The sequence below is a fragment of the Sarcophilus harrisii genome, chromosome 5 (genome assembly GCF_902635505.1).
Source record: "Sarcophilus harrisii chromosome 5, mSarHar1.11, whole genome shotgun sequence".
Taxonomy (NCBI): domain Eukaryota; kingdom Metazoa; phylum Chordata; class Mammalia; order Dasyuromorphia; family Dasyuridae; genus Sarcophilus; species Sarcophilus harrisii.
Genome location: NC_045430.1, coordinates 197,346,299 through 197,361,267, shown reverse-complemented (window position 1 = coordinate 197,361,267; position 14,969 = coordinate 197,346,299). Strand labels below are relative to the sequence as shown.

The window sequence follows — 14,969 nt, the reverse complement described above, 5'->3', positions numbered from 1 at the left end:
GCATTCACTAAACTCCTTAGGGAAGAGTTTGCTTTACAGTGGTGTCCTAGATATTTTAAAGTTTAAAGTCCTAGATATTTTAAACCTTTGAGGTAAGGCATTTTCCTCAGAAATTCCATGTTAAAATGTACACATTACTTGTGTTAAATAATACATCAGCATACATTAAGATACAAGTAAGAATTGGTTTATTACAAAATCACTGAATTTCTCAATTACAAAAGTAAGCCCCCAAAAGCAAAAAAAAAAAAAAATAGACTTTATTATTTGAAGATACATTTGGCAATTCTACAGAAAAAAATGTTTTGGGGACTGGGTGAGCAATCCTTTTCTTTCTGAATAAATCTTGGGTTAATCAATACCACATGTGGTTTTAGAGGTAAGTGCATTTCTGGAAGTAATCTCTTTGCAGTAAAATATAAAGCTCATAGTTCTAAAAATCACTAGCACTTTTTAAAGACAGTGATATTTATCTTAAGGCCAAGAGCATGTTTAACTAAGAAAATTCTATCTCTTTGTGGAAATCATTTCCATGCCACATAAATTATTCTTCCTTTGTTCTTGCAACTTGTCAAAGAGTAAGGTCCTATTCTAAGTGAAAAGTGACTCCTAGAAAAAATGGGACATAGTATATTTATAATGTTGTTAGGGGATATAATTTGCCTATAATTGGTTGTAATACAGTCTAAGTCTCCAGGCACAAATCACTTTGCTTTGACTCATCTTTGATACTGAAGACTTTAATGATTGTGTATGGTAGAGGGTCTATGGTGTCCAAACCCCCCACCTCCCACTAAACTGGAAATGGAGATATCTGGGATCTGTTCTATTTTACTTCTATCACCACTTTTTTGAAGGAATTTAGGAATTTATAATATCTCTAGGCCTCAGTTTCTCAATCTATTTAGTAAGAGTTTTGAGATAAATGACATCCAAGGTTCTGTCAAATTTAGGACTCTAGTAAGAAGAAAGAACAATAAACTTGAAATGGCTTTCAAAAAATGAAAAACCAACTCCACAAAGTTCAAGTTGTCCTTGGTGACAAGCTTGGAAGAATAAACACTGAGAGTAGAAATAAATCCTTCAGAGAGCTAGAAGATAGAAAGCTGAAAACTTTAGAATTCCATGAAATGTGACATATTTCAAATAGTTTGATTAGAAATATAAGAGGCAATTCTGTAACACAGTGGTGGAATTGGAAGCTGCTCACCAAAGTAATTAGATTTAAAGAGATCAAAATTAAAATATAAATCTGAAGTTGCCTCCAGAGTTCATAAGAGAATGAACCTAGAATAGAGCCTGAACCAATTTAGTACCTTAAAATATAAATCTCATTGGTACAAGTTTGAAAAAAAAAACAGGTTAAAAAAAAAGAATGCTTCAGAAATTCTTGGAAAATGACTAACAAATTAAGTTCTGCTTTCTCAGCTCTTAGTGGAGCAATCCAAAGGCAACTTCAGATTTGTATTCTGATCAGGCATTCTCTAGACCTGATTAGTTCAAGATGAACTTTGCAATTGCATGGTAATCTATGTATGGCATAGCATTACATTACTGAATAAAAATTTTTGTTGCACTAATTTGCACTTCCTAACAAGAGAAGTTTTAGGTTCCCAAACCCCAATATTTGAGGGCTGTGTTTAATATTAAATTTCAGGTGATTTTATAAGACTTTGACTTTGTCTGAAGGTTTAGAAATGTAACTATTGGTTTCATGCTTTCAAATATTGCTGGATAATGGGCTAAATCCCCAATTTTTTATGACTCACCCTGAAGGATTTCTTAGGGTGACTATGAAGGTTCTAAATATGTAAGTATGGGTTAACTGGCATATAACTGTCATTTAAAATCTCTTGATCTGTTCATGGTAGAGGATGTTAATGATAAAAGAGAGAAGAAGATAAAAAATAAGGAAATCTAGATGGACTCTAAGGTGACACAAAATGTTGTGGAAAAAAGAGGGTTCTGAAGATGACTCATAATTCATCAGCTCACTTTCGTGTCTGGATTAGAAATCTGAAATAACTTTGATGGTCATTGGCAAAATCTTTACTATCAGAGGATAAGATCTTCCTATGCATAGTCTAGCATAGACATCTATTAGTAACTAGTAATTATTACCATATTATTCATATTTAATATCATTTATTTCATTATAAATAAATCCTTACAACCATTTTAATGTAACCCAGTAAGAATTAAACTGCCCATGACCACATTATATTTTTTATTTTATTTTACTATAAAATGATATTTTGAAAATATCAAGAGATTTAGTGGAAGCTTGGTTCCTTTCCTTAGGAGATGATGAATGAGGAGTACTTCTTATCAATTAAATATTAATATTATCACACTTTCAACAATTCCCAGCTGATGTCTATCTACCAAACTTTTTCTTTTTACATAGTTGATGTCATATATTTATGAATCACAAAACATCATTTCTAAATAATACAAAATACAAATGATACCAAGGGAGTTAATGGCCAAAGCAAGCCACAACATATTATTGCTTTCACTATACATAATAAGCACTCTACAAGACATCACTAGGCACATATATATGATAAGAAAAAGAAAATCCAGTTGCAGAACAAGAGCAACAGATAAGGCAATATTGGTAAATTGGAGACAGCTCAGAGAAGAGCGGTAAAACTAGTGGATGGCCTCAAGCTGATGACATTTGGGGAGCAGTTGAAGGAATCCAACAAGTTTAGTCTGGAGAAAAGTAGACTTAAGAGAATTGGAAAACGATATGATGGTTGTCTTTAAATATTTTGAGAGCTGTCAAATAGAAGAAGCATATTACACTTCTCTATTGAGTTTCAGAGTAACAAGATGGTTGCAAAGGATTAAAGTTGCAAAAAGACAAATTTAGGCTTAATATAAGGAAAATATTTTCTAACAACTAAGCAGTCCAAAAATTGAAGGGATTCCTTCATGAATGGGGGTTATTCTTCTTTGGAAGTCTTTAAAGAGAGGCTAGATTATCAGCTATGGTAAAATAGGAGCTCCTTTCATATCTGGGTTTGACAAGATGATAGATGATGTCCCTTCCAACTTTTAGATTCTGTGACAAGAAGTAGATACTCAAATATTGGACCTAGGGTAGAAAGAGACACAGATTTTCAGTGCATTGTATCAGTTCTTTATTATGGATTCATGGCAAAATATGATAGTTTGCACAGGGTGAGAAGACATACATGGAAGGTACAGTCTATACCAATCCAGGGAGCATTTATATTATAATAGATTCATCCAAGTATTACTATACTAAGAGACCCAGGAGATTATAATTTAGCACAGATTAACAGTTACTGAATAAAAAGGAAGACTTCTTTCTATGAGTTATAAGAGAGGGACTAATCATAAGGGTAAGGATTAGAAACTTATAGGGATTTCTACTGGGTTTGTGTCCTAAAGAGATCATAAAGAAGGGAAAGGGACCCACATGTGCAAAAATGTTTGTGGCAGCTCTTTTTGTAGTAGCAAGAAGCTGGAAACTGAGTGGATGCCCATCAATTGGAGAATGGCTGAATAAATTATGGTATATGAATGTTATGGAATATTATTGTTCTGTAAGAAACAAACAACAGGATGATTTCAGAGAGGCCTGGGGAGACTTACATGAACTGATGCTAAGTGAAGTGACTGGAACCAGGAGATTTTTGTACATGGCAACAAGATTATGCAATGATCAATTCTGATGGATGTGGCTCTCTTCAACAATGAGATGATTCAGATCAGTTCCAATGCTCTTGTGATGAAGAGAGTCATTTACACCCAGAGAGAGGACTGTGGGAACAGAGTGTGGACCACAACTTAGAATTTTCACTCCTTTTACTGTTGTTTACTTGCATTTTGTTTTCTTTCTCATTTTTTTAAATTTATGATCTGATTTTTCTTGTGCAGCATGATATTTGTGGAAATATGTATAGAGGAATCACACATGTTTAACATATATTGGATCACTTGCTGACTGGGGGAGGAGGTAGAGGAAGGGAGAGAAAAAATTAGAACAAAAAGGTTTTGTAGAGAGGAATGTCGAAAATTAACCATGTATATATTTTGAAAATAAAAAGCTATAATTAAAAAGTAAATTTTAAAAAAAATTAAAAATAAACTTATAGGGATCTCAAAAATCACATAGATCAATTTCTTCATCTTATTGATGATAAAATTGAGGTCAGTTGAACTAAACAACTTGCCAGGGTCAACCAGACAGTAAGCAACAAAGGTAGAATTTGAACTGAGGTCACCTCTGGCTCCAGACACATAACACTCTCCCTAGTACCAATGGAAAGAATCTTGTTCTTCTTAGTGGATGAACTCTCTTTGGATTCCCTTAGGTTCATGTGGCAGAGATTGTAGGGACAAGGCAGGAATTATTGCTAATAGCTCCAATAAATAAACCATAGGGATTCTACCTTGAGAATCTGTATATAAGCAGGGCATTTAGGGTAAGAAAATAATTAGAACTATCCAGACTCTAATTACCAATGGGGCTTTTGTCCTTGAGTGTCCAATGGCTTTGTAGAACATCTAACAGACTTCCTCACAGAAGAAATCAACAGGGATCAAATGCTCTGATTCTCCTATCTTTTCCAGTTCAACAGATAAACTCAGTGATTATTATACTTTTGGTCCAACTCAGTCACAAAGTTTAATCTTGTTTTCTTCGAATATTATTCTTTCACTGCAATGTCTTTGTGATGGTCTCAGTGCTGCTTCTTGAAAAAAAATAATGAATCTTTCCTGTGACAATAAATACTCTTAGAGAGAATTGATAATGATGCATGGCACACAGACTTGTAAATGTGCTCTTTCAATGACAACATAAATGCCAGGCAATATTTGCGAGGAATGGGTGATAACCTTTTTCACTAGCAGGACCTTAGTAGTTACAAAGCCCTACTAATTCTTTCTTTCCTTTCTATTGCTTCTAAATCACAGTTCGCCATTCTTGACCTATATTGAATTTCATACAACTTTACTCTAAAGGCAAAAGTGTTTGTGCATAAAATTGTGCATAATTTCCCTTCAACACAGGATCTAAATTTTAAGCTAAACTGAATAGGAAAAAAAAAATGCCTTCCCCTAGCAAAATTCATCTCTACTGGCCTTTAAGCAATCAAAAAATTACTCATTAGAGTTACATTGTATTGAAAACTCAAAAAAAACAAAACAACCTTGGAGACTAAAAGCATACTCATATTGTCAAAGCAGTGAGCAATTAATATCAGTTTTCTATTCCCATAATTAAGTAAAAATAAAAAATAGATCCTTCATATCTAAAGAAGAGTAGAATTCCTAAACATAAATTGTTGTGTATATTATAAAAAAGGATACATGATCAAAAAGTATCTAAAATATACATTAAAACAAATATACTTCATTTGTGCCATTTGGAGGGAAAAACATAAATTGATATATTCTGACAAGATAATAATAACATTATTATTGTTATTTTATATAACTCTTTTATATTTCCAAAATACTTTCTTAATAATACTAAGTTCAAGTATGTTTATCTCCATTTCTGAAAAAAAAATAAAAGAAAAGAAAAACACATATATATACCCCCAAAGACTGAAATAGGAAGTGACCTGCCTATAATTTATATACTTCCTATTTCTCTGCTTCATTTTATAGCTTCTCTTCTCCTTCCATTCTCCTCAGCTTCCTCTTCTACTCCTACATCTATTCTTCCTCCTCCTCTTCTTGATCTACACCACCAATCACAACAATTACTACCATGACCACCATCACAACTACTATAAGTAGCTATCATCTATATAGATAAAAATTTAAGCTTCTCACTGGATCCTCACAATATCCCTGTATTTTGACTACTTTTCCCATTTTACAGACATGAAAAGTTAAGTTAAGTGAGCTGAACTTATTTTTCTCAGGGTCACAGAGCTTTAAGGCATCTGATTTGGGATTTGAATTGCACTCTTATTAATTCCAGGTCTACTACTATTACCTTCTATGCCATCTATCAGCCTCCAACATGTCAGAGGAGATATTTCTCTAAGTGGAGTTTTCTTGTTTCCCAAATTCATTCCCAAATTCATTGTTCAATCCACTATGCCAATTTACCTTTCAGGATTATTGTGAATGATTAGATCCCTCATAAAGATCTTTATCAGTTTTAGTATTAGGATAATTTTCTGACTTTCCAAATAATCAGAGAGAAGTGATCAATAAACAATGTTTGATCAGTCTGTGTACTCTCAAGTTTGTATACTGTGAATTTTGCAAATTCAGATAATTTCAAATTTGTAATCCCAATTAATTTCTTATTCTTATTCTTCTTTTTTGCTGAGGCAATTGGGGTTAAGTGACTTGCCCAGGGTCACACAACTAGGAAGTGTTAAGTATCTGAGGCCAGATTTGAACTCAGGTCTTCCTGACTTTAGGGCTGGTGCTCTATCCACTGTACCACCTAGCTGCCTCCCAATCAACTTCTTCTAAAGTGAGTTGACAGGGAAATTGAGGAAGCATAGTAGATAGAGAACTGGTTTAGAGTCAGTAATAATCTAGTTCAAATCCAGCCTTAGATACTTCCAAGCTATATGAGTTTGAACAAGCCACTTAACTTTTTTTTTTTTTTTTTTTTTTTTTTGGCCACTGGAAAAGGAAATGCATTGCAGTTGATCTTTCCAAAAAAAAAAAACAAAAAACAACATGGATAGCAGTCCATGGATTATGAAGAGTAAGACACATCTAAATGAGTAATCAATAACATCAAAAACAAATTGGGCTGACATTTAAGGGTTTTTTGTTTTTTTTTTTTTTTTTTTTTACGAGTGGCCATCAAAAGATTTCTCTGTCTGGAACAGTATAGTTGCTTTATTCTTAGATAATTGCACCCACAACTAATCTCATTCACTAATCATAGCACATAAAAACATCACTACAAACAAACAGTTTCTGTTTGTCATTTTGTTTCAAATTTTGCAAATTTTTTATAATTAAACAAGGAAAGTTCTATATGAAGACCTTTGTAAAGTATTCAATAGAGTAACAAGAAGTATCTAACATATTCAGGAGGCAGTATAATGGGATGGATTCAGAAAACCTTAGCTGAAAGGCCAAATGCATTTTGTGTCCTTCAACAAATAGTTCACTCTCAATTTTCTAATTTTCAAAATTAATGTTGACAGGCAATTAATGAAATATGTTTCTAAATTGTAAAATCTTCCCAGTAGAGGCCCCATACTACACTTGTGAAGGAAAAACAATAACCATGGAAATGTTTCACAATAGAATAGCAAATCATATATCACAACACTGAAAAAAGTTGAAGAACAGCAACAATTAGTACTTTTATGTTTCATTAATTGAAAATTATAATGGAATATTCATCAAAACTGAAGTGAGACATACAAATACTAACTAAAAGTCTTATTATATTATTAGAAACTATATGGCACCAAATGAACTCATAAGGATGAGACTCTCAAAATAAAGAATAACATTTTAAATGCATTGCTGTTACAAGCTCATTTGATATTCATTTTTATTTCAATGATTATAATGAATTCATTTTATATTCAAAGACATGTCACATGTACTTCTGCCGAAGTTGCAGTATAATTCAGTCTTAGTTGAGTGCAAGTAAATGGATACTTTAATTAGTGTTACCAAGAAGGAAAGGAAAAGAAAAATATATATAACATCCATTAGTTCTTTTAAAAAGAAAATTAGATATTTTTATTAAACTATATTCTTTCTTATTTTGACACACACATGATACTACAGTATAAGAAAACTTTCTGTGACAATCAATACTTTTCCTTTCAAAAACTACCCAAGGGTCAAGACAGTCTAAAAGAAAAAGAGGAAAACAGCATGGTCTCAAGAATGAGAATGAGAGGCTCACATGGTTTGCATAAACTATAATGTATATGTTCAGAGACACCCTTTATTTAGGCAGATAAACAATCACCTATGGTTTGTAATTTTACGGTTTCAGAGAGAACTGGAACCTCAAAACTTGCCCTCAAACATACCTGCCATTTGACATAAAACATGGCAGCAACGAGAGTTTCATCCCTTTAGCTTACTTAATGTTCTAGTTTTTCTTATACAACATCCCCGGGAGATAAAACCTTGTAGTTTGTTCTATGTCATTTTACATGCTAGCATCGTCAGAGAGAAGAGTTTGAAAGAGAGAAATGGGATAAAGAGAGAGAAATAGAGACAATGGGGTATCATGGAGACAAGTGCTCCCTAGAACCCAGGATACTGAGGCTCTGGTTCTAGCCACGCCAGCATCTACATATGGCTGACCACACAACAAGCAAGCTATATTGTTAATATTTCTCTCTCCTACTCCTCTCTACATATATATATATATATATATGTGTGTGTGTGTGTGTGTGTGTACACACACATATATATATATATATACACACATATATATGTGTATATACACATATACATACACACATTCACATAATACATATACATATATATGTGTATCTCCAAATTGGATTATAAATCCCAGTTCCAGTTGAATTTTTATTATCAGGAAATAGCAAGTGTTTTTTGGATCTATTTGTCAAAATATACTTCTCCATTTTGTAGCAACACAATTTTAAAGGAATGGCATACTATTTTTCCATGAATTCCTGAACAAATAGAAGACTATGAGTGACTGCTTGATGGTTGATCTCAACTGCATTCATACCTTGTGTATTGTACACACTGAAAACTAAGATATATTTTCCTTGAAACTCTTAAGCTTGACAACCTTTTATACTAATTCAGAGAAGTGAACAGATCAACAAGACTGTAATATCGTAGGATGAGAGATTTAGAGACAAAAAAGACCTTGGAGGTCACAGAATTGAATATCTTCATTTTACACACTAAAAATCAGAGATGAAGAGTTTAAATGACTTGCCCAGAGTCACATAGTTAGTAAATGTCTACGGTGCAAATCCATATATTCCTGACCCCAAGTTTAGTCTTCCACCTACTACTTCATTCTACCCTTCCTTGATGAATCACTTTAAACCAGTGTGTGGTGTAGTAGGTAACTGGCTTTTTCCTTTCTTGCTATTCTGAAACTCCTATGCACTTAACCCAGATCTCTGGCATGTAGTCAGCATGGTTAAATGTTTCCTGAATTAAAATCCTTTCATTGGTTGAGTTCAGTTTTTATCCCAATAAAAGGAAAACCTTAAATGTGCTGGGTAGAAGATGAAATGATTGAGGAACAAAGATTCAAGCTACTGAACATATCAATTTATGAAGCAATTCTTGCCAGTTATCTAACAAATTGGGACCAAATCCACTCAGTTTTGACATTAGACCCCAAATCTAGGAGGAAACAGATTTTTGTGAATTAAATTCTATTAATCAAATAAGGCCAACTAATTAAAAGAAAATAATTAACCAGGATGCAAAATTAGATAATCTGCTTTCTAGTTTGAAGAAAGTTGGGAGAAGAAAATTCTCTGAAATCAGAAAAATAGATTTGCTACTCCCCTTCAAGGATCTATATTCAATCAAAGAAAGATAGAAACAATAATCGATTGACCATTATGAGGCCAGTTTTCAGATTAAGGTTGCTTAAGATGTCTAATTGTAAAAAAGACTTCTTGCATCTATCTTCTAATCTGACTTGGTTTCTGGTTAGCATAATGTAATTCCTTAATTATGGGTCTCTAGGCAACAGATGGAGGTGGTCCCAGCTTCCCAGCCATGCAGGACTAGCTTTTAATAATACAGTACTCTCCCCTCCATACATACATACACACACAATTACCACAACTGAATAAAGTTTTCTCACAAGATAGAAATTGGACTAGACCTATAATCAAATAGGAAGGGAACTGAGTTAGCTCCAGAAGTGAGTAACAAGATGGTGTCAGTGTGGGTCTCTCAAATTCCACAGTTAACCCCTTGTTCTTCTAATCCCTTTATGAGTAATCTATATATAAAGTTCATTTGGATCCAACATCTCATGAAAAACAGCCATCAACAATGGCCACCACCAAAGAAGAAGCAGCAAAAACATATATGTACAGTACTTTTTTTCTCTCTCTAATCTTATTTCCAAATAGATCAAACCTATTTTATCACATTATTTTAACCACAGTTTTATTTGATGTCTCCCAGAAGAAAGCCATCGCTTGTTCCCAAGCAAGTACCATAGACATTTACCCTAAATATACATCAGTGCACTGGCCAAAATTATAATTAGTGTAGATGAATGGGCTTTGTACTAGCTTACCAACATCTGAAGGAAAGGCAGAATAACTTTTCTGGTCTGTAAATTCCATTTTTCATAGTTTTCCAATGTGTTTGCCACTATGCCATGAATATCCTTACTCCTTTGTTTGGCCTCAGTCCACTATTGCCAAGAGTTTTATTTCGACCATATAATCTAGTAACTGCATTCCCCTCACCACTGTGTCTAATGCTGGTTGCTTCCTTCTGCCACTGACTTCTTCCAGCAAGTGAGGAATCATCAACCACAGGTATAGACATATAGGTACAACAGGTTCCCCTGTTGGAGGTAACTATTCTATTTCTAAGCAGAATTGTACCTAACTAAAACATACTGTTCTCTGAACTCAAATTCCTTTTGGACTTGTGGATCCATTCACAGGGAACTTGCAAAGTAAAGAAAGTAAGGAGAGGACTGCTGATATCTTAGACTGTCTCTTCTCCAAAATGAATCTGCCCTTGGCAGTAGAATTCCTAGTGGGATATATGATAGCAAACATATCACTAATCAGAGAAAGTATAGATAATGGTAAATTTCCAGAGGCTCAGGACACTAGTAGATTAAGAATTAACATGATTTTTCTTTTATTTTAAAGGAAGCAAAACTTACAGCTTCAACTAACTTATCTATAAGTTTATAATAAGCCCAATACATCTTTTGCCAAAAACCCTTCCCCTAACAAAAAAGCCTCAGAAAAGAATACAAACAAAAGAAAATAAGTCTATGAATAATGCAAGCCCATCAAATCAAGAATCATGTAGTGTTCATCTAATTCCCTGGAAAAACAAGAGATTTTGTTTCATTCATTTACTACTGCTTGCACATCTAAACCCAGCCTTTGGAAGGATGAACTGGGTACCTGCACCTGTTGAATTGTTTAGGTAATTCCAGACACCAGCTGAGAGAGTAATTAAAAGTGACATTCCATTCTCAGCCTACCTGGGGTGTTCAACAGCCTTGACATCTTGCAAGAATAGGAGACGAACTGCTCACAATACTCTGCACTGCTGGTGATGGCCGTGATTTGATCCATGGAGGCACTGTAATTGAGCTGTACCACTGAGTATTTTTCTGGGCCATAGCCGACCACAGGAGTCTGCTTCTGCAAGTCATGATTTACAGTTGACCACACTTTATCTTCTGTGGGGGCAGAGAATGACAAAGACAATGGGTTGTTAGAATTCATATAATTCTTCAAATGTCAGGGAAAAAAAAGATTAGCTAGTTGGAACAGTTGTGTTAGCTGAGGTTAGCAAGAATCAAATATAAACCTTTCTCCTTTTCAGTTGAATTTTTACAAAATGGGGAGTGGAAATGACTATCCAGAAATGTGCATACTGCAAATTAGGCAGTTGCAAATAATGCAGGCAGAAAGGGGTTTAGTCCCCACATTATCAGGATGTGATATTACCTGTTCTATATTATCTACTTGTTTTCATTCAATAAATTCATTGAACAAATGCAATTCATTCAACAAATATTTATCAATTGCATACTATGTGCATGGTATTGTGCTATTTAATATTAGGAACAGATGGATAGAAAGACTATATATATACATATACATATAAATATATATATATATATAAACACACACACACACATATATATATATATATATATATATATATATATATATATATATATATATATCAGGGTCTCACTCCTTAAGGAGCTGTCATTTTGGTAGACAAATAAAAAACACTGGGTTTAGACATAGAGGACCTGGCCTTGAGCCCCAGCTTTATCATTTTGCTCTCTATGTGACTGTAAGCAAGTTGCTTGGCTGTTATTTGAACCTTGGTTTTCTTAGGAGAAATGGGAAAATTGGATTCTTTGCCAACCTTTCTATCTTTTATCATTCCTTCCAGTTCCAAATCTATGGTGCCATTTTCCATTAATAGCTAAAATTGAGGGGAGAGCATGTTTTTCTTGTTAATGTGTTATGAATTTAGAAGAGGAGAGAGTACAGTGTATTGAAGTACTCAAACAATGTTTCACAGATGAATGGGGTTAAAGTCATACCTAAAAGATATCAAGAAGTTTTATAGGAAGGCACATGAGGAAAGGAAAACCAAACCATACATACACATGCATACATATATACATACACATATAGTTGCATATATATATATATATATATATATATATAAGTGTATGTGTGAATACTTTTTCAGCTTAAGATAAATTAGAAAGAATTAGAAGAATCAGGAAAGGTCTGTCCCACTTGAAGAAAAGGGGAGTACAATTCAGTGCAGATGGGGGTATGGGCAAGTCAGTAGGAGCTCTTAGTTACAGTACAGATTAGCAACTAAAGTCCCTTGGTCCTGGCTCAGCAGGCCCGGGCACAGCAGGTCAGCTGTGAGGCCATTAAGTCCAATACAGAAGGCAAATTTTGAGCAAAGGAAGCCCAGAACAACAGATGTGACAAGATTGGGTATGGTGGGCAAGCCGCCAGCACCTCAAGTCCCATTGCAAAAAGCCAGTAATCAGGCCCCTGACCCCCAGCACAAGGAGTTTGGGAGGGTGAGCCTATGTGCCTTAGGAGCAAAGCTCAATTTTTTAAAAAATGAGAAAAAAACAAAACAAAACAGAAAAATCCTGACCATAGAAAGATATTATGGTGACCATATTAGAATAATTTGTGACCCAGTGGAAATTATAGGTTAAAAGGAACAGATTTTGCTTCTAGCAATTAATTTGAAGGATATCTACTTTGGAAGACAAATCCCAGCCTCTTTGTTGGATAATTTCTCATTATTATTTCCCAAATGTACTTTTTAATCAAGCTACCCTCCAGTTAGCATGCAAAGGACACTACAAAGTGTAGTGTCAATTGTATTGCATTGTATTGCACTGGTCAGCTGTATGAACTCATCCAAGTCACTTAACTTCTCCAATTTCAATTCCAAAATCTACCATCTTAATTTCCTTTATACTTGGACCATACTCCTTATATAAAAACACCAATAAGACATGTTTTTGCTGATTTAAAATTCTGAATTACCAAGGAAAGATGTATTAGAAAAAAATGCATCTTTAAACAGATAAAGGCATTTGATTAAACTGGGTGAGACTGAATCTGATATAGTCAGCTTCTACCAAAAGATGTTTTTGGGAAGATCTATAAATTGTAACCATCTATTGCATTATGCCTTGATAAATGCTATGAATCTAACTTTGCAGATTACATATATATTCACCATTTATGGTAGTTTGTTAAAAGAAACAAGTCCAAGAATTGGAGAAAAAAAAAGATATTTCATTATTTTTTCTTTTAGTTTTATGTTGGAAATTTGCATTGGGCCTTATTATTTTTTGTGTTGATGAATCAGATTCTTCCATTAAAATTCTAATCTAATGCTTCTCTGTGGAAAGAAGGTGACTTTGGGTTTGAAGATTATACCAGCAGAAAGTAAGCTTGGGGTGATATAAGGCTCCAGTGACATATATTGTACCTATCATCCAAGCATGAGCCTGTACTCATAATGACTTTTGCCAGAAGGTTACTATGATTTGGTGAGTTTAAAAAATGTTTTAGTCACAATTCATGAAGACTATATATTAAAGCATGGAGGGGTTGCATTCAAATAGAATAGGTTAGGTTGCTATCCTTCATTCTCAAAGAGCACCAAAAAGATATCACTATGTTAGAGTTGAGTAACAGTTACTGTGGCTGATTAGACCAATGTGACCCAAATAGTCCCTATGAACATTTGGAGTGGCTTTTCTAATTTTGTACACCCCGTGTTTCTTCTGAGTTAATTCACTCTGTTTTCCTCATAGAGCACAGCACATTCTCTAATGAGGATATGCCATTCTGGGATGTCCTGTGCCAGTATGTCCCATGTCATAAAGCCAATTTTAAGATTTTTAAGACAGACCTTGAGAGTATTGTTATACTGCTTTTTCTGAGTCCTTGGAGTAAGTACACTTATAGATGAAATAATGAATAGTTTGAAATGTCAAAATATCAAAGTATGAGTCGGGATAGCTCCATCATTTAAAAAAATTAATCAAATAAATCATCAGCAACACACGGTATAATAAGTGCTAACTCTCTTATTCCTTATGAAGTTGAGAGAGAAGAATTATGTTAGGAAGAAAACAGAAATTTAATACTTCCATTGCTTGTTTGTCCTTTTCCTCACTAGGGGGGAATTTTTGTCACTAAATGATGATCCAGGGTAAATTTCATGGTGTCTGCTAAATAAGGATAATAAGAATTTTCTTATCCTATGGCCATATAAATATATGAATTTCTCAAAGAGCAACATATTTTGTGACGGAAACTGTGGCTTAACACTAAAATTATGGATATTATTTTCTGTGGTCCAATCCTATGCCAGGTTACATCCACTAATTTAATAGAATCTTTATTTGTTTTCTTTTGACTACTGCTGAGATTTCTTAGTCTGATATTTAAAATTTTCAACTACAAGATGAGAGTTTACCTTTCCAGTTTCTTATTATACTAACTTCCAGGTAAGGAAATTCCATTCGCCAATGAAGCTCAGCACTTTATCTGTGACTAAAGTCTTTGTGATTTAGCTAAAGCATGGAGAGGTTCAATGATTTGCGCAGAAGCACAAGGATAGCATGTGTCAGAAGTTCCAAGGCCAGATCCATTATATGTTGCTGAACTCCCTCTCTTTTTTCTCTCTCTATGGACAATATGCGACATCACATATGTTTATTTTACCTATTAGTAAATGTAATGTGA

At 34.0% G+C, this 14,969-nt stretch overlaps 1 protein-coding gene across 1 annotated transcript in view; it reads right to left on the bottom strand.

Annotated features, from left to right (window-relative positions):
* Nucleotides 1–14,969, bottom strand: part of CNTNAP2 (contactin associated protein 2) — a 2,632,466-nt gene that overhangs the window by 869,488 nt on the left and 1,748,009 nt on the right. Inside the window, exon 13 of the mRNA XM_031941247.1 lies at nucleotides 11,186–11,386. Within this exon, the coding sequence (XP_031797107.1) occupies nucleotides 11,186–11,386 (201 nt within the window). The remainder of the gene's footprint in view (nucleotides 1–11,185; nucleotides 11,387–14,969) is intronic.